Source organism: Rhea pennata, chromosome Z (genome assembly GCF_028389875.1).
Source record: "Rhea pennata isolate bPtePen1 chromosome Z, bPtePen1.pri, whole genome shotgun sequence".
Classification (NCBI taxonomy): domain Eukaryota; kingdom Metazoa; phylum Chordata; class Aves; order Rheiformes; family Rheidae; genus Rhea; species Rhea pennata.
This window is the reverse complement of record NC_084702.1, coordinates 35,617,635-35,640,980: the sequence shown is the minus strand read 5'-3', so window position 1 is coordinate 35,640,980 and position 23,346 is coordinate 35,617,635. Positions and strand designations below refer to the sequence as shown.

Here is a 23,346-nt window from a genome sequence, read left to right as displayed (position 1 = left end):
TTAAGAAGCATTCTTGAAGCATTTCTGCTTTACTAGGCTTGACTGTGTATCTGATGAAGGGCACTCAAACAGCAGACTGCAAGCTAGCAAAAATACCCCCTTTTAAGTCTTTAGGACTTAATTCTATTGTTAGCACTTTCTTCAGTGTTTAGTTAGGATGGAAGTCTTACAGGCTTACACCTAAATGTATGCAGTGACTTTAGAGCTGAAATACTAAGCTTAAATTGAGATGGTGCTACTGCTTATGTTACATGGATGAGCAAAAGCTTTTTGTAAGGTCAAGGCACTTGAACCTAATGTATGATGGCTTTTGATGGAATTGAGGCAGAATGCATAAGGACAGTTCAACACCTATTTTCTCAGCTCTGTGTTGAGGGAGGAAGTAGGTCAGTAAGTGCTGAATAACCTTATTTTTAAGTGGCTGAAGAAAAGTTTGTGCAATACAGCTCCGTTTTCTACAGCTGGATGCTGATTTTTGTGGTTAAAAAAAAAAAAAAAGAAAAAAAGAAAAACGCAAACACAAAACCAAATAATCAATCCCCACTACCCCAAAATAAGCTTTATTGCAAGAAAAGTGTGGTTGTACCTACAAAGTTTTGTTGACCTACAAACAAAACTTTTTCTTTTTTCTTACAAACATTTGATTAAAAATTTACAATGTTTCTTTTTTCCAAAAAACCCAAACTGAACAAAATAAAATAAAAGAAGAACCACTGAGTATAACTTGGTACTAATCTTTGGTCAGCATTGATATGTGACTGAAACAAACCTGGAGTCAGCATGTGCTTTGGCTGTTTTCACATATGAGATTCTGTTGTATGACTAGTTACAGGCACCAGCTGTCAAAAAAGCACCATTGAGACATACACTTAAGACACAACGGTATAACATCTTTTAAAAAAATTACTAAAGTAAACTAAATGTCAACTCATTGTACAAACATCTTTCTTACAAAATAAGCTATGATAAAATGAGGCGTACGGTGTATAACTACAGTATTAATGAAACTTCTAACAAATGGATTTCAAATACACATTTTCTTTGTTTTTGCTGCATAATTAGTTTGCACATATGGCAGTCCTGATACAGCTCTCAATTTTTAGTAAATGCACCATTAATTCAAACCAGCACCAAACAGTATGAAACATCAGGCGTTCCCTTCAAAGAGAGACTTGTTTCTTCAGCTGCCTACAGTAATGCAAGTATGTAGAGCACCTTTTTTGAGAATGAGGTGTTGTGGTGGTGTGTGTGGTTCCTTGAGGTTATTGGAAAGAAGTACAGTACAGTTTGGTTCTGCAATTCTAATGGTATTAAAAGCAGTCAAGGTATTTTGCTACAGTGGTTGTGCCTCAGCTTCCAGTTCATTGTGGCTGATGCAGAATACAATCCTAGTGACTTGCTGTGAAATATGATCTTTGCAGAGATTAATATTGTAATTCTTGTCCTTTAAGACTTTTTTTTTTTTCTGGGAATACTCAAAAGTTTTGCAAGAGCACTTTATCCAGAGGATGAATTACAGTGCTCTTTCAGTTCTGATACCTTTTTAAATTACTTGTACGGTATTTGGATGACTGGCACAATACGAAAGGAAACGTCTTTCAAATCTACTGGAATTTCTCTCTTTTTTTTTTTTTAGAAAGCACCTCTAAAATGTTACAGCTCAAATTTTATAAATCTAAAGAAAAACAACCTAGTTTCCCTTTTGTTTACATAATTTGTTACTTTCTCCATATATTACTGCATTAAAAATAAATAAACATCTATATTTTTTAATTAGGAACTATAGCAAAATACCCAAAGTGTTACAGACTGCTAACAGGAAAGAATAGCTCACATTTTTTTTTGTGCCATTTAGTGCTATATGATGACCCCTTGAACTTTTAGCTTTTTAATATACTTTTAAATTGAGGTTATATAAAAGATACAGTAACCATGGTCGTCATTGTACTCAAACTTTTGGCCATGGCGGAGTCTAAGTTACCCCCTCCTGCAAGGGTGGTTCTGCAGTCTCGGCAGGATGGAAAGAAAGAGGCCTTCCCCTCTTCCCCCTCCCCCCAAAGTCAGTGACTTTCTCAAAGCTTTTGGAAAGCAGACATGCTCAGATGGATAAATAGGTGTACAGAAGGGACTGAAGAAGTGGGCTAAGGCTGGAAGAGGGCTAGTAGAGTTCTATCCACAGCCTCATTCTGAGAGCTTCTCCGAGCTCTCCTAGGAGGTAGTTGTCCTCATTGCTATCTTCCAGTTTCTTTAGCTCCTTTTTCTTATATAGAGGAATGCTAGTGACTTCCAGTGTGTAAGTTCCAGGCACTGACTTTTTCTTGGCTGTGTGCAAATAACTGAGTCCCTCCCTCTGATGGATTCGAAAGACACCATCCTCGTTGCCGTGTGAGATCGTGTAGCGCACGTGGTTGGTAAGGGGCTCTATGGCTGGCATGAGTTCTAGGATGTGCTCTTTGTTATCAAGCTCAGAGATGTTGACTCTCATCTTCAAAGGACTATCCATGTCTAGGCTTTCCAAGCTAATTTGCTCGATCTGAAGGAAAGAAGAAAGCATGTTTAGAGCAAGAGAGAAACACATATTCGCTTGCATTGAGAAAGAAATAATAAATGATTATTAACAGTTTCTGCATTTCTCAAAGACTAGCTGTGAAAGAAGCTGTTGTAAATCCTTTCCAGCTGGGAGAACTGCTTGATCCCATGTAACACAGCCTGTAAATCTTAAAGATTTCTCACAAAGGCTTAACAGGATAATTATAGTATCAAGTCCATGGAGCAGCTCAGATTTCAGTTTCTTCTCAGATTCTGTTTAACTTCATGCTTGCAAAAAGTCTGTGTAAAGAAGAGGCGTATGTTTAGTTGTGCCTCTCTGTAGTCTTTACTGCACTATCTAATTTTAATGAGTAAGTTATGTGCTGCACTGTGGACTAGTACAGAATGGGTCCCTCCCCCCAATACTCTATTGGAATTCCCTGAAACTTCTGGTAAAACCATCTTTGTGAATCATGGCTTCTGCAAACAATTAGGCTCTGCGTTTGGTCATGGCGAGTGCAGTGATTAAAAAGGAAACTGAAGGAAGAAGAGAACTGCTGTACCCTTGCCTCCTATGGCAAGTATGTCCTATTGTCCGGTTGCATCCTATATTGACCACTGAGAGAAGTGCAGAAAAACTTCTTGCAGTTGTTTTGCTGGCAGATCAGTATGTGTTGTCTCTTTATTTATCTTTTTTTATTTAATGGGCACCTCAAAAGAGTTGTGCTGCAGGTGTGAGTCTGTCCTGACATGTTGGCTGTGAACATAGTTGGGGGCCAGGGGCAAGAATGAGTGCATTCCTATGAAAGCCCTAACAAGGAACAGCTTTTGGAGGTGCTTCTGCAGAAAAAAACATAGGCTGAGGCCTTCTTTAGGAGGTTGGACACTATGAGGGCTGTCTATCTAGCTTATTTGTCCAGATCTGTTTGCAGCTGTAAAGATGGGAAAGGATTTCTCTCTAAGGGAATTCCAGTCACATGAGTACGTATGGGTACAGCTATGTAGTATAATTACAAATGCATGGTAAAAGCAGGGAAAATATGCTTTGGTAGCTGCTCCCATCCACAGGTTAAATACTGCACCCCATAGACATTACGGTCACGGGACCTTCTTCATGAGGCTTTTTGGACATGAAAATGTTTGTGAGTTTTGTTTGTTTTAAACTGCTCTGCACTAGAGTGAACAGCTGAATGCTGATGCTTAATGCTACAATTCAAAGTACGTAACAGTTTCTGACTCGTACTTCTTTCCTCTCTCCCAGCCTCTAGCCACATCTATTAAAATACTGTGTGGAATTCAAGCTCTTGCCCTGCTCAGGGGAGGGCTGTAACTACCATGTTCAGGTAAGGTGTGTGAAATACTTAAATTCAGTGTGGAACAGGTCCAGTAGGAGTGAGGGAGAGGAAAGAAAAGAGATGTTTGTGTGGACTGCGGATATGTATGAGGAAATCAAACATTTAGATTCCAAGTGCCAAGACTATATCCTTCAGAGCAGGAATTACAGGATGGCTGGCCTCTTTAGAAATTTTGCCAAGACAAAAACTGTTTTGTTGGCAGCAGCTGTGCATAATAGGTACTGAGGTGGTAACTCTGGATTGTTGCAAGTCCTTATCTTTTCAGAAAGGAGACTTGTTTGCCTGTTTCTTGAATGCAGATCTTGTGGTCAGCGCACCTTGCTATTTTAGCTGATGGTTTGCATGTTTGCCTGAAGAAACTTGATCAATGGTATGATCTGGTAAGAAACAGAATCCTCTTGCTATGTTCTTTAGGCACAGTCTGAAGTCTAATTCTCAAACACCTTCAGCAGTCTTGCAAATATAGGACTTAACTGGAGTCCATGATAACCAATAAACTTCCCTCAGTTGTGAGTAAGCACGGAACAGATGTTAGACTAAAATAGTCTGCTACAAAAAGATCTATTTAGCTGTCTCAGACCATAAGATACTTTCCAACCTCCTAGAAAATAAAACTCAAGATCTAAGGTATCATAAATATGATGCATCACAGGCCAACAGCAGAACAGACTGCAGATATCACCAGTGTCCTGGCCTCTGTTATTACAGGAAACCTATTTCCCTGAATTTGAGATATTTCCAGGAACTAGCCCACATCTCACACTACAAAGGATTCATACAAGCTTTAAAAAGTGCAGTTGTTCCTAACTGTTTATGTCTTTCTGATTGTTTCACTATTCCTGCCAACAGAACGTAAGTGTGAAAATATCAGGAGGACAGGCGAGAAAAAAAGCTTTGTCATTCATTGTGGCCTGTAATAAAACTCCCTCCACTTTCTGACAGTGTTGAGCATGATATCTCTGAACATACACCTCCAAGTACATTATAGTGTTTATCTACCCCAGTACGTACAGTGTCATTAATGCTTCTCTTCTTCCTGTTGTCCTTTTTGGAGTAGCCATTGATTTTGCACTCATAACATGCTTCAGGGGACAAAGCATTCTCTTCATCAGCATTTCCATCCAGGGGCAGGTACTGGCCTTTGTTAAATCCCATCCCTGAGACACAGTGGCTGTGGATTAAATATAACTGTTTTAGTGACTTTTTTTCAGTTTTAAGAACTCATTAGATGGAAAGTGAGTGTGCGTAACCTGTCCCGCAAGATCTGTTTCCCCTCTGTTTCCCTTCCCTCATAAGGAGGTCTGTGAATGAATTTTCTTCTCAGTAGTGTGACATGCTGAACTAAGTACAGCTGTTTGTTAGGCTGAAAGCCTCTCGGCTTTTCTGATTTTCAATTTACAGATATTGTGAAGGAACACCGAAACCAGCTTCCCCCTGACTTCTGAAATACAAGGTATTGGAAGAATCTTGATTTAACTTTTTAGGTTGATCAGTATTGTTTAGAACTAGATATTTGAATGAAGGTTATACCTTTCCTTATGTAGTAACAGTCCTCACTTAGCATAACAACACCTCCTTTACAGATCTGCTAATATTGGAGGGGGGAACAGAAAATTGTTTAGTTTTGGTTGTAGGCTAGATGTAAAATGAGGGCGCTGTGCTGCTTGTACAAACACACTGAAGTTTTTACTACTACAGATACTTCTAGGCGGCTTTTGTAAATTGTGCACAAAAGGAATGGAAAGGATGACTTAGTAGCCTGTCCTTCATTGGCATCTCTGCTCTTCAGTCTGACTACTGCCCAAACTTTGTGGCCCTCTTGTGTAGTCCTCAAAAGAGGTACATTTTAAAATACTCACCCTTGCCCAACTCTGTAATAGCCAGGTGGACAGCCACAAAGATAACCACCTTCAGTGTTGGAACAACCGTAATTGCAGGGGTTCTTGGCAGAAGAACACTCGTTGACGTCATGGCATGCGCTTGAGAACTGGTCATAAGAAAATCCAGATGGGCAGGCACACTTGTAACTTCCAAGTGTGTTGTAGCAAGAAGCAGAGCCACACGCATTAGGATTGGAACATTCATTTTCATCTAGTAAGCAAACAAAAGTATGTTAATTAATATCTTCTGATCTGGACAGACATTAGGAAGGCATAATGTTGCAAAGCGTAAGTTTAACCTGTAAGTAAGTGTAAGCTCTAAGTTCTACAGCTTTAGCACAAATCTTGAGCAGGGCTTGGCCTGTGTGCGCTAAACGTGACTCATCTTAACATGTTAATGTCTTGCGTTTCCTCCCCAGCCCTGTGTGTAGTTTGCAGGAATTCAGGGGAGAATGGCGTGGAAATGGAAAGCTTGCCTCATCTTTGACCTTATCCAGCCTTCACAGCCATATCCCCTGAAGGGAAGGTACATTGCCAGAGGTCCCAAAGACACATAGCTGGGCTGAAGATGTGTTGGAAGTTGCTCAATGCCTCCCCTTCCTCTAGGGCATGTCTCATGTTCTGCTGCTTGGGGCTCCTCGTCAGTAGACTTTTTCCTGGCAGGGTATGCTCCCAGATGAGATCCACAGAGGAGAAACAAGCTAGCACCCCAATCATATTTTGACTGTAAGAGTATTTATAGACATTTAACATGACAGGGTGAAGTTAATACATGCTTGCAGTAGAAAATTACATGCCTTGTGAGGAGGAGGATGATCTAAATAGTCAACCCAAATGATAGAAGAGGAAAAAAGCAAGTGTTATCTTCATCTTATAGGTATTGTACAGAGATGATGACTTTTTCCAGACATCTGGCAAGGAGAAGAAACCAGAGTTCCTGAATATTACTTGGAAGCATTACCTGCAAGGTTACTCAGCTTAATGTGGAAACAGTAGCTGCCAAGGCTACCACCAGATTTGAAATGGGCATTATGGAAGTCTGTTACGCTTCTCTGTTTGAAATGTAGTTTCTTCATTTCCTTTTCCCCCCCCAACCCCGCCCCAACCTCATTTTAGCCATGTTTTTCAGTTACCGCTGCTTACACTGTTCTGACGACTTGCGTTTTATTTCTGTACCATCATAGGACACTTCCAGTCTGCCTCAAAGCTTCAGTCCTTAATGACTGCAGTCTAATGCCCTCCTCAATTTTTTTCAGTGTGTGTGTGTGTGTCTGTGTGTCCCCTGCCTTTAGAAGAGCCTTACCCAGGTACTTGGAAGCTGTACTGATGTCTGTTGTCGCCATCATACTTTCTATGGTATCGTTTTCAAGTGTTTTCTGAAGTTAACAGTTTGTCTAAAGCTGATTATGCTGGACAGTTAAGGATCAAATTCTCCTACCTTTAAGTAAGTGCAGAGAATCTTATAAAAATATACAGAAGTTAACTGAAAAGCAAGATTTAATTTACTTACAAAAGTGATTTCCCTCCCCATCCTTCAAGAATGCTTACAGATACTCGCAGTACTCAGCCTCTTCTAATGTCAGTTGAATAACTTGTGAATTTTGGGAGGGAGTGCTTTATTTTATTTATTTATTTATTTATTTTGTATCTTACAGATCTGTGCTTTGGTCTGAAGGCTTCTGATGGTGGTAGGTATCATTTGCAAAAGCATGATGTCCTGTTGTTCATGAGAGCCATCATCATCTCTCTTAATTGCTACTTGGTATTCTCCCATTGTCATGCTCCTACTGTTACTAAGATCATAGGTGGCATGAGGCTTGTAACTTTGCTCAGTGCAGTCAATCTGCTATTTAGTACCTTCCTGTTTTTAATTTCAAAAAGGGTTTGTGTGCTACTTACAAATTCATATATCATGTAAGGATGTGGCAGCTTACATAGGACTTGGATGCAGTAGACCTCTTATAGGGGAAAGCTGTAAGCGTTCTTCTGTGCATTATTACTTCTTGGGCTGCCATTTTATAACAAATTTCATCAAAATAACTGCAGTATTCATCAAGCCTGCTGTAAAGACTCCAGATGTCTGAACCAGGGGGACTATATTATTCCTAATTTAATGCTAGATCCCAGTGTGAGTCCAGATAATACTTATTTTATGTCTGATGCTATCTGTTTTGCTGGAACTATTGTTCTTGCTTTGATACTAGTTTTGTTTAGCTTCTCTTCTTGTATGTTCTGTCAAATAGTCTGACAGACTAGCATACTTTGAGGATTTTTTTCTTTGAATTCTTGCATTTCTTTAGCTTTTGATGAAAGCTTTTTATGTTTCTACTTGCCTTTAGCTGTTACATGATAATCATCTGCAAATGTTCAAGTCTTAATACTATACTGAGTTTTTTTTGTGTGTCTGTTGTACCATGATGATATATAAAACTTACTTTTTTGAAATGTTATAGTTAATTCCTAGTCTTCAGTTCTCATTTGTACATATTCTGGCATTCCTTCTGTGTGAACTGCAGTGTGACTGGTTTGGGTCCAGGTTTTATTGTGAAAAATGAGTGAGTTTCTTGTACAAAAAATCATACACATTTGGTAACTAGCACGTAAGTTTAATTAATCCCAGCAAGGATGTGTTTCCCTATAGCTGTTTTCCTCACCAATCTCATTAGAGCATGTTTTACCATTCTTGCCTTCAGTTATTAGACGATACATTCTGCTGAAGATTGTCTAGTACGTTCAGAGACTTCAGCTGTTGTGGAATTGTGAGAGCTGAGTGTCGCGTAGCTCCTCACCTCCTGCTGAAATTCTTTTGCTTCCTTTGCTGGAGAGCAGCATTAAGTGAGGAGTGGTGGTAATGGTTGGGACTTCTGGAAATACTGCCTGTTTTAATATAAAATGGTTGTAAGATTGTCCATACATCCTGTAAAGGATCTATGGCAGTGTCTACAGCCATCCTCTGGTGATGACAATGCTAAGAACAAACTGCTAAAAACAAAATTGAAAAGGTAAATATGTTGCTATGGTGCTTAGTGAACAGTATAGGGTAGGGTATTAGTAAGGGGTTTGTTTTAATTTTCCACGTTTGATTTGGTAACTAAGTTAGCTAAGAATTTGAAATGCAGAAATGATAAATTAATCAGCTCAGTAGATTTCTTGCAGGTTTAGCTCATTCATTTTGTTTTTCTTGTAGTCTGCTTAGAGAAAACTAGTATTGAACTTAAGACTGTCTTTTGAAAGTAAGAAGTCCTTCACGTTCATGCTGATATTTTTTCCTTCCCTCTGTTCTGAAGGAAACTGAAAGCAGAATAACTGAAGCTATTCTGTAGTGTTCTAAAAGTGTTAATGGTGGCAGGGGTGATTTTTGCTGAAGGAAGGCGAGATTTTGTGTGTGTTTTCTCCAACAGAAGTGTTTGTATTAATGCTTGTCAGGAACTCAGGAACTTTTCATCTTTCTAAGAAGGGGATTTTTCTGAGAAGTGAGTCAGAACGTAGGGCAGACTAGGAGAAACACCTGGTCACACAGTATTAACAGTAGGAGTGTGTTGCCTTATCTTGTATCATTCATAGGTGATAGGAGTAGTAAGGGAGTGAGGTGGGGCGGGGAGGGCAATTTCTGTGTCCTAACACCTGTAAAAACTTTGCATCATCTTATTCTTGTCCATAGTTGGTATTTGTCACTGACTAGGTCACTGACATGACTATGACACCTTTGCTGTTTTAATGTATTCTAAGCACTTCGTTTCCTTACCAACACATTGATTCCACTGGTAATGCTGAATATATCCCTGTGGGCATCCGCATCTGTATCCACCCAGAATGTTTTGACAGCCGTGCTGGCACCTGTGGTTTCCATCACATTCATCCACATCTTTGCATTGGGAGAGAAGTAGAATGTGAATGAAAACGTGATTATACATGTTGCCAAATATATTACTCTACTGTGATCATAATAATCTAAATAACAGTATTTATGACAGAGAAGTACTGTTCTAAGATGGACATATCATCCAGGTTAGTCTTTTGGAAGGCCTGGAGCTTTTGAACCTTAACTACCTTAGTCAGATTTGGAGAAGAAACACTATTCCTAGTAACTATGTAGGATGTTGCTCTGATACAATATTAAAAATCTGAATGTTTTTAGATCTCTGTTTTCAAATCAACTATGGTGGAAGGTCTTCAGGAACACTTAAAAAGTGTTTGAATGTGAGGAACACATAACTCTGGAGCTGTGCATTTGTTTAATTTGCCAATTAAAAAGAAAAAGCTATTTAAATCAGTACAAATACCCCCCCCCCAAAAAAAAAACCCTCAAACATTACTAAAAACAGTCATCTGAAACAACTTCTGTTATAAGAAATATATACCTACTGTAGGCAGTCTAATGCACCAGGTACAATATGTAGTGCTAGTAGAAAACTAAAAAAATCATGCAGGATGTCACAAATTCCAAGTTACAGTCTGTCTGTCTGTAACTTGAATTCTATGGAATTGGCCTGTCTAAAAGGCTGAGGTCCAGAAAGCCGTGCTGCCAGGAACTGGAAGCTGTCCTTTCATCAGTAATGACAGAGCAGTTGTGATGTTTTACTTGCATATGTGCCTTGGCTTGAGTAATTTAGTATTTTCTTCCACAGGTATTGGGTGAAGTACACAAGAAGGATGAATGTGCTCTACGAAAAACAAGTAACTTGACAGATTATACTATTTTCTAAAGCCTGCTTGTGTTTATTCTGCACTGTTAGTCTAGAAATAGGCTTCAAATATCAACTCTTGCTTTAAATGGTTTGTCAAGGTAGTTAATATTGAGATGCCATACGTTTATACAAATAAACCTTTGCATTTATAAATCTCAGCAGCCAAATGGCCTAACACTGTTTTTTTTTACTTCTTCTTTGTTCAAAATCTGAGACCCACTAAAGATGCTGGAACTTTCACACAGAGCTTTTCTGATTTGGGCTCCCTTTTTTGGCCAGTAAAGAGAGAGAAAAGTATAAGAATACAATTTGTATTTTTAACTATACTGAACTGCCCTTCTCTATGTGTATCTCTATAGTAGAAGGCTTACAGTAGAGAATTTGTTTTTTTTTTTATTTTTAGGTGCCTCAGGTGAATGATAACAATTGGCTGAAATAAAAATTTTAGGGAGAGTCTGTTTAATGCTAGAATATGAGAATGAAAGAGAAAAATAAAAAACAGCTGGACTTCTGGATGCTTAAAACTTCTGTGAAGTTGAAACAACTCTGGAAACAGTTGTTTGAGACGTCAGCTAAATAATCATTTTGTATACTAACCCAGGTTTTAAAAAAATTACTTGGGCAGTCTGTTCTTTATATATATGTGTGTGTGTGGGTGTATATACACATTTATGTTTAAATTTCTGAAGTACATCACTTTTTTTTTGATATTCACTCTTACTATGTCTGCCACTGTTTTATTACTCTAATTTGTCTTTGATATCATAGGATGCACTAGACACAGAAGCAAGGATTTGCACAGTGAAAAGAATTTGACCTTCACTAGTTACCTTCACAGTTTAATCCAGTAGAATCCAGAGAAAATCCCCTTTGACATTCACAGGTAAAACTTCCAGGAGTGTTTTGACAAATTCCTTTTGATCCACAAAGTGATGGTTGAGAACCACATTCATTGTTATCTTAAAAATGTAGAGGACAGAGAAGAAAGTTGGTAGACCTTGGGGTAAGACATTAGGCATGTTCATATAACATTTGTTTAGAGGCTGAAAGCCACAGAGGTGTAAAAGTGTATTTTGAAAATGTAATTACTCAAATGTCAGTTAACTTGATGGCTCATGCAGAGCTATGAACACTTAATGAATTGGAAGTGCAAGTTGTAATTCAGTTGAGTGAGTGCAAAAGACCCAGGTATGCAATTCCTGAAAGGGGGAAGGTTGCACTTCTGTATTAGGTGAACTAGAATGGTTTCAGTTGCTAAGATTCATATATATGCTCAAGGGCTAAAGACATATGTATCTATTAAAGAAGCAACAGTCTGTTTTTGTTTAACTACATTCTAAATCAGATTTTAATTCTTTACCTGTCTCCATATGATTATACTTAGAATATAATAACATACATTAACTATATACAACTATGATGGATAAACTTTTTTTTTGCTATAATTGCTGCTTTCCAAAATTAGTTTTTTTGGACTGCTGATATTTACTGTTCTGTATTAATGCTGTTTATATAATGCAAAAGAAAGGGATGACAATTGAGAATGTCCTTCTTACAGAAAAAGTGATGCAAAATATACCGTGTTTTCCTTACCAATGCAAGCTGTGTGATGTTGAGTAAAACCAGGTGGACATTTGCATGTGAAGCCTCCAAGGGTATTGACACAGAGAAACTGGCAATTGTGTTGTTTGGTTTGACATTCATCAAGATCTGAAAGTAAGAGATGTTGTCATCTTAGGAGAAATCAACAACAAAAGACTTAATCGCATTTAGTTTAACTTGCAAAAATTACTGCATTTTGAAATTATCTCCTGTTAAGCCAAAGCACAACAAAATTAAAGTTTTATAACTGTGTATAACTTTCTTTACACCTTTACATGTCTTCCCATCTTCCTGAAGGATGTAGCCCCGGGGACATGAGCACTGGTAGCTCCCTTCTGAGTTCTTGCAGATAAAATTGCATGGTTTAGGAGATTGGGAACACTCATCAAGATCTAAGGAGAGAAAGTGGTAAGTATTTACTATACTGACTGTCTTTAAAAGAAGTCTCCTAAACAGCACTATTTTCGAGAAAGATTTTAGCAGGAAAAGTCCCTCATCTGATCTTGTGTGTGTGTGTGGTTTCTCTTTCCTTCTGTACAGACCAATACAATTACAGTGGAAAACTGAGTCTCTTCACTGAAGCAATAACATATCAGAAAGAATGATGATGATATTTTTTCTAAGGATTATGCCTTTCTTTTCAGGCATACCATGGTATATTTGTGATAACCAACAGGAAAGTGGCAAATGTAGCTTACGAAGCAATGAAAAAGTTTATCAGTCAAAACAGTTACACATCTAAAAATGTATTTTCTGTCATAATGATACCAATGCTCATTCTGCTGCAGGAATATTGCTAGTATAGCTTGTTTCTGGACTTTGCAAAATTGTATATAAAAGCAGAAAGGTATAGTAGCAGGGAGAGAAGAAGGGGAAGAAAGGGAAAGAGACAAAAAAATTGCTATGACATAAAAGCTTGAAGAGGTTGTCTGAGAGCTGCACTGCATAATTATATACTAATCAAAAAAAAAAAAAATTGAGGATTATGGTGATGAATCTTACCCACGCAAGATGTTCCGCTTATGTCAGTGGTATACCCAACTTTACAAAAGCATCGAAAGGAGCCCATGGTGTTGATACACTGTCCATTTCTACATAAGTTTGGCATGACCTTACATTCATCAATATCTGTACAGAAAATATTAAATGTATCATTTTTAAAAAACAGGCAGAAGTTCATTAGTGTTGGTTTTGAATATGACAGTGAGGTTGAATTCTTCTGAATAAGAAAGTGAATGAAAAAGCAAGTTTAATGCTACAGAAGTGGTACGGGGGTGGGAGAGAGGGTGGGAAGTCCTGCTCTTCAGTTCATCACTGTCATGATTCTGACAGAAACTTGTACCTCTTTTTGAAAAAGGGCCAAACCCAAAAGTCAGACATCCTTCAAATTTTCATGATTGTTTTCTGCACCAAAAGAATTTTCCTGCTACTCTACTGGGTAATCGGGTTTCAGTTTTGCTAACTCAAAATGCAAAACCTGCATAAGTGAATTTTTTTCTGACTTGATTAGATGATGTTTAAAAAGCTGTCACCACAATTAAAAACACATGTTAGCTTCTGCTACCTCTATGGAAATAGTAACTGCAAAGCATTCGGTAAGATTGTTGTCAGACTGACTGATTTTGCCTTTTGCCACGTGTGTAACTTTTCAACATGCAAAAGCTTTGGGATGGCTTCTAGCAGTTGGTTTTTTGTTGATGCCTCCTGTTATAGATCCCACCCCTAAAAATTCTGCATAGCTGTGACTATTTCTGTTGTAGCTACTGTTCAAAGGTGGTGTTAATTTCTCATCATTGAGCAACATTTGAAAAATCAAACTCTGTCATTTTGCAGGAAATTCTTCCAGTATGCTTCAAAGAGGAAAACTGCATTTTCTTAAATATGTGAGAGTATTCTTTTCTCCTTTTCTGCCTCCTTTCATCCCTGCAAATACCTCTTCCATCTGTAGTATAGCCTGGTCCATGTGGACAGAGTTTCTTGTATTGGGTGGTTCCTGGAAGTGGACAGAGCTCACACTGGTTACCCCAGCCTCGGCCTCCATCACAGCAGCACTCGGATTTAGTGACGAGATTTCGGCTGCTTGAAGCCATCTGACACATTGTCTGTAAAACTTCAGCAAAGCAAAACCCTTGGCGATTATCTGCAAAGAAGTGGAGAGGTCAAGAAAGAGTAGAAGTTAAACATCTGATCTATTAAACGTCTAATCAGTTATTCTGGCTCTGTCTCAACATGTGCAAGTACTAGAAGATTATAGCAAACAAGCTGTGAGGTGTATTTTAACTTAGACTTTCAAAAAAAATGTTGTGTTTTTGGATAACTTGTAGTGCTTCTGAGTTTATTCCAGATATCTCAAAAGTTCAAAAACTGCCTAAGTCTGATGGGAGTTTCGCATCTAGGAAGGATGTGCCCTCGGGTATCCCTGGCTAGGTTGCTTGATGGGCAGCTTAAGTGGGAGCTCAGTTTGGCTTGCTATTTACTACGTTTGGTTTGCATTTAAGAGATTTACTTACAGTGGGGTTGGGGTTTTTGTTTGTTTGTTCTACTGGCCAAAACAGCATGTCTGTTCAGCAGTATAATTACACGGTGTGGTTTAAATGACAAAATCCTTAGTGCTCAAGTTTCTGCACAATTCAGTGCCTTTCTAGTGGCACTCCCAGTTTTGGCTATTAAAAAGAAAAATTAGATTTGTATTGTCACAATGTTATCTAACCCTTTTTTATTTCACTTTCTTTAACTTTTGAATCTCTTGTTTAATACCCACCAAACATTAAAGAGGACTGAAACTTCAGAGTCATTAAGGTCCTGTAAGTTTCCTTCAAACAGACAGCTGAAGAAAGGAGAGATGCCAGCTTCTAGTGGATATGGAAACTCTTTGCAGAGACAGTGTCCTCCACCTAAGTAGACCTGTCATCTTTGTTAATTTTAATTGACACAGTGTCAACTATGGGATGACAGAGGTTTGTGTTTACATGGAAAATCTTAGGCTTTTTCTCTTAAAGCCTTCAGAAGCCTCAGATGATGTCTTAGATAAATGATGTTAAAATCTTTTTGCATCCCTCACAACGTGAACATACCTCCACAGCCAGCTGACCTTGTGTTTTAAAAGTGTGAGGGTAGTAAAACCAGTAGATTCCTTAACATGAATCAGGTAAAAATGAGGTCTTTGCCTTTATGCAAAACGTACTTTGCATAGCCAAGTAACAAGAAGGCTGTCTTCGCTGAAGGCGTTGCTTGTGTGAGACCGCATATTTGTGATTGTAGTGATTTGCAAGAGTTGGTGAGATCTGTTTAGTTTATTTGGAAATCTGTTTTACTTCCTGAGGAAATATTCCTGAGTACTTAAAAGCTTTTCACATTTTTTTTTTTAGAAGTCTAGCTAATTCCTATCAGAAGTTACGTAACTAATTTGCTTTAAAATAACTGTAGCAATGCCTGGCTGACTGTATCCATGGTGATAGGACATTTGCATTTATCTCACAGCTAACATAAAAATTTATAAAGAATTTTGAAGTTACCACAATGAATGAGACTTTAGCCACAGTTCCCATGAAGCTACTAGGCTGTAGGATATGGTAAAATGGCAAGGGGCAGGTTTATAATGCAGTATATATAGCTAGAATGTGGGATAGTATGTTGCTGTTTTGTTTTTATTTTTCTCAAAAGTTGTTTATATCCATTGCTTAGCTAAAGGGATCTTTATAAGTAGTTTTTTTTATTATTATTACTATTATTTTAATTTGGCTTTAACAACTTTAAGTATAGGCATAACTTTTCAAAGCTGTTTTAGAAATGCAGTAGCTCTTAGTCTAAATCACTTAAGCACTTCTGAACCTATTTAATTCTGTCTTCTATTTAGAGTTAAGATGTTGACCATTATGTTTGCAGTTGAGTTTCTTTAATTCCTACTATAATGGAGTTTCTCTGCTTCTGAGGATTAACTGTTGTATAAGAGGCATTACACTTGAATGAAACTTACCTGCGTAAGCCTTGAACATCCAAGTTTATTACAGGCAGGTAAGTGATCTTAATTCTGTCAAGCTTTTTTAAGTATCAAAGTATCAACTTAAGTATCAACTGTCACAGGAATTTTGCTCTTATCCTACATGCTAACACTTAGATTTTTTTTCATCTTTTTAAAAGTAATGAATGGAGATCAATTTCTGTTCTCTTAAATAGTGTACTGTGCAGGTCCTCATGTATGTTTTGATCTGAAGACCATAAAATGCTTTGCTCCCCATTTGAGATGTGAAATATATTTTAAGCTAAATAGAATGTAAAGCTTTGCACAATATGTTTAAAACGGTGTGATCTGATGAGACTTTATGCTTCTGCTTTAGTTCTGAAGAAAGACTTTCAGGCAAACTTGATTTCCAGGGTCATTTCTGCCCTGAAGGACCTAAAGGAAAAGCAGAAATCAGCAAACTCCCCCAGAGCATCGGTTTTCTGTTTTTTCCTTTTTTTTTTTTTTTTTTTCTTCTTCATATACTCAATATAAGCAAGCAATAACGAACTCCAAGCAGGGTATTTCCTTGGCATTAATGACAAGCTTGCATTAATGGCCTGTAGCATCCTCTTCCCATCTGGTCATTAATCCTCAGGAAATGCCCTGAACTTTGAATGTTATTGCTTTGCCATGGAATCAGCATGCTACTGATGACAATTTATGAGAAGCTGATTACACAGTACATAGACGAGATAATATCTAAGTATTTTTAATGCAAGAATGCTAACAAATACTCCTACAGTTTCATACGTTGGCATTTTAAAGTTATCTATACTTTAACAATAATTGTGAAAACGTAAGATTCTGCAGCTGCATTCTGTTTGATTTAAAAGGGGAACAAACAGTTTTGTGGTACAAATGGCATTTGGAACATACTGAAAAGGAATTACAGGCGGATGAATACAAAGGCAGGCCTTTGTCAGTGTTTAATGTGTAGGCTTGCCTCAGTAACTTCTTAACATCTCTTACAGTGGGTTTTTTTTTGGGGGGGGGGGGGGGGGAAAGGGGGGCAAATTCCTAGTATTCTGCATTCATATTTGCTGCCTGCATTAAAGGTCCAAAAAATTCAGATGCCCGCTTCCAGTACTGTGATGTTTAAAATGATGTTCTGAATCTGGAAGCCCCTTAGTTTGTCATGCACCTCAGTTTATGATTTACCTAGGGTACCTGAATTCTGCTGCTTCTGCAAAAACACCTGTATTTTGTTTAGATGATGTTGCTCAGCACCATGTTTATGCTTAAACCTCTTTGGGATTAGATGCCCCTAGGTGAGGCACCTGATTGCTAGACCCAGTGGACATTCTCAAGATGCTTCTCATTCCTGTAGAGGATCATTATTTGATTTCTGTAGATAAGAGAACTGTTAGGTACTCAGAAGCCTAATTTATGCTCTGCATCCTTGTATGGGGTTTATACTCTTCTATTTTGCATGGATTACATGTATGCCAAAGAAGCACTTACCGAGACACTCGGTGCCTGATGGGCTTGACTGAAATCCTTCATTACATTCACATCGATAACTCCCAATAATGTTCACGCAGCGACCATTTTCACAGATCCCTGGCTTGGTACGACATTCATTTTCATCTTTGCAAAAATACAGGATGCACAGATGCGTGTCAGGTTATTGTTGCAAGAAAGTGTATGAAACTCCTAGGTATATATTCTGAATATATACCTAATACTTGCATCAAGTGGAAAAAAAAATCTACAGCTGAGTAATTCCTAATAAATGCCTTATATACTATATCCTAGGAAGAAAGTTTTAATCCTTACGCACTTTATGGAAGTATAACAAGAAGCAGAAAAACATTTGCAGAGGAGCAAGTTCTATTTATAACCTTTATGTGATGAGTAAGTTTTTATTTACTTATTTTCCACTCAAACATCTAATCCAGTCTTATTTAACGTAGTAATAATTAAGAAAATGTCTCTGAACGCATTTAACCACTTTTGCATTCGGTCATGTTTCAGTCAATGAACTGTATATAATCCCAGGTTATTTCTCCCATAGCTAATGGAGTAGAAACTCTAAGCAATTACACACCTCCATAGATGCTTAAAATAAAACTGGAAAAAAACTCAGTTGCTTTAAAGGTAGCCCGACATGGGTAAAAAGGTAAAGTTCTTGTTACACAAGCTATTTCCCCTGAGTGAATTAACGAGGATTTGTAAAAGTCATTCTCCTGCTGAGGGAACACTGTTTTTAAAATGTTCTAATTTAAAACATTCAGGAAAGTGGATGATTGATTGATTGATTTATTTTTAAGCTGATGATAGCCTCAATGACTACTGTCCCCAATAACTTTGGAATGTTCATGCGTTTGTTTCTTACTCTGCAGAGAAATGTTTCATTTGCCAAAATGTGGCTACTCACCTCCCCCCATTTAATTGTAGTAACAATATATAACAGCTTCCCTTTTGAATAAGAGAATTATTTTGAACTGTGGCAGTTTTCTACACTGCTTGCTGTTGATGGCCATCATAAGTTGTTTCAGAATCTTGCAGTTTTAATTCTTTAAAGACCTGCCACATTACTTACAAATAGTGTTAATGCTAGAGGAAATTTAACTGTTTTTATTTACTATAATTTTGCTTCTTGCTTAACTCTTATCAAATGAAGTCTCTTTTACTAGATTTAAAGTATTAGGTAACCAGACAAGTTTCTGAACAGCTTTTTGACTTTTTGTTGTACAACAGAAACAGAGTTTTTGCTTTGAAACATTACTATGGACTACTTAATATATTACGATAAGATTCAAACCTTAGAACAAAGAAACACAATTTGATGTCCTGGGCACCATCACCTATCTATCTGATGTGGACTTTATGAATTGCAGTTTTCTTGTTGTACTGCATAGCTATGTAAAAATACACATATGTACTATTTGTATGTGTATATACATATTTCTGTGTGTGTGTGTATATATTTACATATATAATTTTTTTTTCTTTTTGCATTACAGTAGGTGTTGTCCTTCTTTTGTAAGCTTTACCTGTGCAGCCTTCTCCATCAGGTCTGCGAGTCATTCCAGGAGGACAGATGCACATGAAGGTACCAATCAAATTTTTGCACATCATGCCTCTTGATTCACAGTCATGGAGGCCTTCAGCACATTCATCTAGATCTGGAAAAAAAATGTATGTTTTGTTTGAAATCCATTCCAGTAGCTTCAGTTACTGAAGACAACTAGCACTTCCTCAAAAAAAAGTATATCTGGACTGTCCTAACAAGCACGAACAAGTAACCTGTGAACTATGCCTAGTAACAGTTGTCTTAATCTCCGTGAGCTGTAGCATCTCATCATGTTAAAGATGAACTTCAGCATGTTGGCCCACCTTGTCCTTACACTCTCCAGCAAGGGATACTCAGGGCACTAGCTTGCGGTCATTTTCAGGGGAGTTCTGAAAGAGTAAATTCTCATCTGCTTGACTGTTCGCTACTTTTCACTGGGAGGATGAATGCAAGAAAGATGCACAGGAAAACTCCAGATTATGCTTTGACCAGTATAGGGTGACACACATTGGGGAAAAGTTTACATTTCAGTCATTACCTTTGCACATCTTTTGGTCTTCTCTCAGTTCATAGCCAGCTGGGCACGTGCACTCATAGAAACCGTAAGTGTTGATACAGCGAAAAGCACACAGCAAGGGGTTCTGAGCACATTCATTTATATCTGAACAGGAAGGAACAAAAACATTTATGCTCTACTAAATTTTAAAACCATCACCAGGAAATGTTTTAATACCTGCACTTCTCCTGTCAGCTAAAAAGTATCAGAAATGTAGTAATTTAAACCAAACACTTTCCTATGTGTTTTTTGAGCTGCTACAGGAGGCTGGAGGCAGATGGTACCAGCAAATTCAAGACTGAACTAGACAGACCCTTTGACAGCACATCCATAAACAGATACTAAACCCACTCTGCAGCGATGTACCCTCCAGTTTACCTCATATTTCCCCTACATCCACAACTCTTCTGGGAGAGGAGTGAACAGCAGAGAACAGTCATGATTGTGTGCTGTCCTGAAATAGCAGCACTTTGACTGGAGAGGATGTAATACCAATGGACCAGTGGGCTGACTCTGGTTTCTTATGTTAATTAAAATTTGCTTGTTATTAACTTGTGATGAGGGGGGCAGTGTGTAACTGAGTTACTGTATATGGAGCACTCTATAAATTCAGATGTTTTTGCATTGGTTAGCTGTATTATTTATATGGATATTCTGGGGACCTAACAATTATTGTCATCTTTTTCTCTTCAGCAAGCAGCTGAATAGTTTAACATGGTTTACCACAATACATGCAGTTTGGGAAAAAATATGATAAACTAAAAATACTGCTGCTGCCTAAATAAATTCAGGACATTGTTTCACAGTAACACATTTCAGGCAGAGAATTTTTTCTTCTTCCTAGCTATATATTTTAACACCAGCAGTCTGGTTAATAAAATAATGCCTGTACTCAAGATAAAAAGAAACTTGTTACAAGTTACCTTCACAATTCATCATTGGGCCTGGCTCAAATCCATCGTGGCAGTTGCATTCAAAACTGCCGATCACATTAGTGCACGTACCATTTCCACATGGGTTGCCAATTGAACATTCATCAGTATCTGTGAGTAAGTAAGTAAATGAAAACTGAAGAGAACTGGAACACATGCTAATTGTGTTTTATATTCAAGCATTACAGTTCTTAGCATTTATGAAATACGGACATACCGACACAGTGAACTCCAGTGTAATCTAAATTGTATCCCATGGGGCACTCGCAGCGGAATGATCCGTCAGTATTGATGCAGTGACCATTTGAACAAATTCCTGGGCTTTCAAGGCATTCATTAACATCTAAAGAGCGGAAAGTTATTGGCAACCACATCTTATCTCATGCGCATCTGTATCAAGTCTTAGTAAGGCATTTATTAAGAACAAAGAAAGAAAAACCTCGTCCCTAGTCATGCAATTTCAAAGATAATCTAGTCTGTCTATCATTTTTAATAGTTCCACGTTTATTAAAAGTCAGTCTTTTGGCACCTTTTGGCTGCAGGGAATGAGTCATCATAAACACACTGTAATATCCAGGCCTAGTTTTAGGTATAAATAAAAGAAGCAAGGAAATTTCTAATTATCAGGAAAAAGAATACCTTCACGCGTATCATCAATGCCAGGAATAGTTCCATGACCGTATGGACACAAGTCCTGAAAAGCAACTGTAGAAGTACATTAAAAAAGAAAAAAACAAAAACACACACACAGGAAAGAGAGCAAGAACTTTAAATAAATGGTTGAAAATAATTATCCAAAATCAAACATTCTCTGTATCACATTTTTTCTTTTAGCCATAGTTAGTCAGTTGAAACCAATAAATCAGGGTCATATGCCATCATCTTCCCTAATCCAGAAGCAACATTAATTCTAAGCCTGGGTAACAAACGGACAGTGTTGAGCTGCTGTTCTGCAATGTATTTGCTTGATGCTTTCCCCTTTGTTTACTTGGAACTTACTTACTTTTACTTACTTACTTACAGCTAACTACGGACTGACGACTACTGATGACAATTTTAGTGCTTCTGGGCACTGACCCATGTTTCTTTTCTGCTTTGCCTAAAGTGGGATAGATCTACAGCTGGAAGCTACTAGTTTGCTTCCATACTAGGCCAAAAGAATAATTTAGGATTTCCATTTTTCTGTCATTATTTCTTCTATTAATCTTTAATTTATTTTCCTTTTGTTAACTTGTATGGCATTTTGACCTCAAAATGATGCTAAGCTAGCTGTAAGACATAATGCCAAGCAGATCTAGCCTTCTGATGAGCAAAAACGTACAGCACAAAGGTGCTCCTCTTTCTTTTCCCCCACTTAAAAAATAGTTTTATTTTAAATCTTGATCTGTACCTTCTTCTTCCTTTGGACAGAGCTCACAGGGATCACCCCATCCCTCTCCTGGCATCTTACTGCAGCAACACTTTGCCTTGGTGGTGTTAAAAGCCTTTGGCACTGAGCATTTCCCATTCTCAAAGTTTGTGAAACAGAAGCTCTGGCGGGTATCTAAAAAAGAAAATACAGTTATACAGAACTAGCACCTCCTAACCGACTAGACAATGAGTGTCTAATCCTGAAAGAAATGGTGATACAGACCTGTATTTTTTAAATATTTTGAAAGTATTTTCCAGCCCTTGTAAGGACAAAGTTTGGAAGGAATCCCCTAGAGATCCCATACTGCTGCAAGTGGGGGCAGCTACGAGGGCAGATCAAGTTACTACTCAGGGCTTTATCCTGTCTGGCCTTGAAAGCCAGAAACATCTCTACATACTCGCAAGTTTGTCTGCAGAACTGCACTGCCCTTGCGGTCTAGTACAGCTGCAGTGCCACAGCGAACTGCTGCTTTCTTACAGAGCGGCTGTTAGTTAGCATCAGTAACTCGCTCACTCACCAAAGCATCTCCGGCCATTGTCAGACAGCACAAAACCTGTGGGACAGATGCACTGGAAACCACCTGGGGTGTTAGTACAGGAGCCGAAGAGGCAGATGTTGGGATCCTCATTACACTCATTAATATCTGTGCAATAAAGGAGAAAAACATCATCATAATCCCATCTGCTGTGAATTCCTCAGCTAAGAAAGAAAGATTATTCTTCAATTTTACTTCAAACAGAGGAACTCCTCCAATATAAAGGAGCAAAGAAATATGCTTGAAGACACCTTTTTGAAATAGCAATTAAGAGTGTTCCACTGATACTTTACCTTTTTTTCCCCAAACTGATTTTTTTCCAAATTAGTTCTTTGTTGTATTGTTTATAATATAAATGTTAAACAAATGTGTTCAAATTATTGAAACACGAGAAGACACATTCATGAGAAGAAAAATATTTCTCTGTCAAAGAATAATTTTTTAAAAAATTGTATGTTGGTAGCTCTTAGTAATTAAAGGTATGATTTTTCATGCTGATTGACTGTCTGTGAACTGGAACTGTAGATAGTAGAGGGTGGCCTACAAGACACACATTTATATTTACCAAAGTTTTCAACAGCTACTGTTGATACATTATTTTTAAATAATTAATTCCTGTTCTGTCACATAATTTAGAAAATGTTGCTATGACTAAGTGTGAGATTAGTTTTTTTATTACAGTCTTTTTATAATTATTAAAAACATCAAAAGCAAAAATTAAGATTATTTAATATAAATAACAAATGCCTATAAAATTGTGCCTACATGTCCTGCATCTACATAAACAGAGTAAAAAAAGTAATACATTAAATAGACAATTTTTTAATCTACTATTTTAA

At 37.7% G+C, this 23,346-nt stretch overlaps 1 protein-coding gene across 1 annotated transcript in view; it reads right to left on the bottom strand.

Annotated features, from left to right (window-relative positions):
• Nucleotides 1–2,158: 2,158 nt before the first annotated feature.
• The window catches only part of FBN2 (fibrillin 2), a 180,226-nt gene continuing 159,038 nt past the window's right edge, over nucleotides 2,159–23,346 (bottom strand). Inside the window, exons 49-65 of the mRNA XM_062599002.1 lie at nucleotides 22,490–22,615; nucleotides 21,952–22,104; nucleotides 21,201–21,266; nucleotides 20,779–20,904; nucleotides 20,553–20,672; nucleotides 19,612–19,734; nucleotides 19,054–19,185; nucleotides 17,519–17,644; nucleotides 13,988–14,194; nucleotides 13,057–13,182; nucleotides 12,324–12,446; nucleotides 12,046–12,162; nucleotides 11,283–11,411; nucleotides 9,510–9,629; nucleotides 5,744–5,975; nucleotides 4,884–5,055; nucleotides 2,159–2,533 (exon numbers count right to left, since the gene is read on the bottom strand). Of these exons, the coding sequence (XP_062454986.1) occupies nucleotides 2,159–2,533; nucleotides 4,884–5,055; nucleotides 5,744–5,975; nucleotides 9,510–9,629; nucleotides 11,283–11,411; nucleotides 12,046–12,162; nucleotides 12,324–12,446; nucleotides 13,057–13,182; nucleotides 13,988–14,194; nucleotides 17,519–17,644; nucleotides 19,054–19,185; nucleotides 19,612–19,734; nucleotides 20,553–20,672; nucleotides 20,779–20,904; nucleotides 21,201–21,266; nucleotides 21,952–22,104; nucleotides 22,490–22,615 (2,573 nt within the window). The remainder of the gene's footprint in view (nucleotides 2,534–4,883; nucleotides 5,056–5,743; nucleotides 5,976–9,509; nucleotides 9,630–11,282; nucleotides 11,412–12,045; nucleotides 12,163–12,323; nucleotides 12,447–13,056; nucleotides 13,183–13,987; nucleotides 14,195–17,518; nucleotides 17,645–19,053; nucleotides 19,186–19,611; nucleotides 19,735–20,552; nucleotides 20,673–20,778; nucleotides 20,905–21,200; nucleotides 21,267–21,951; nucleotides 22,105–22,489; nucleotides 22,616–23,346) is intronic.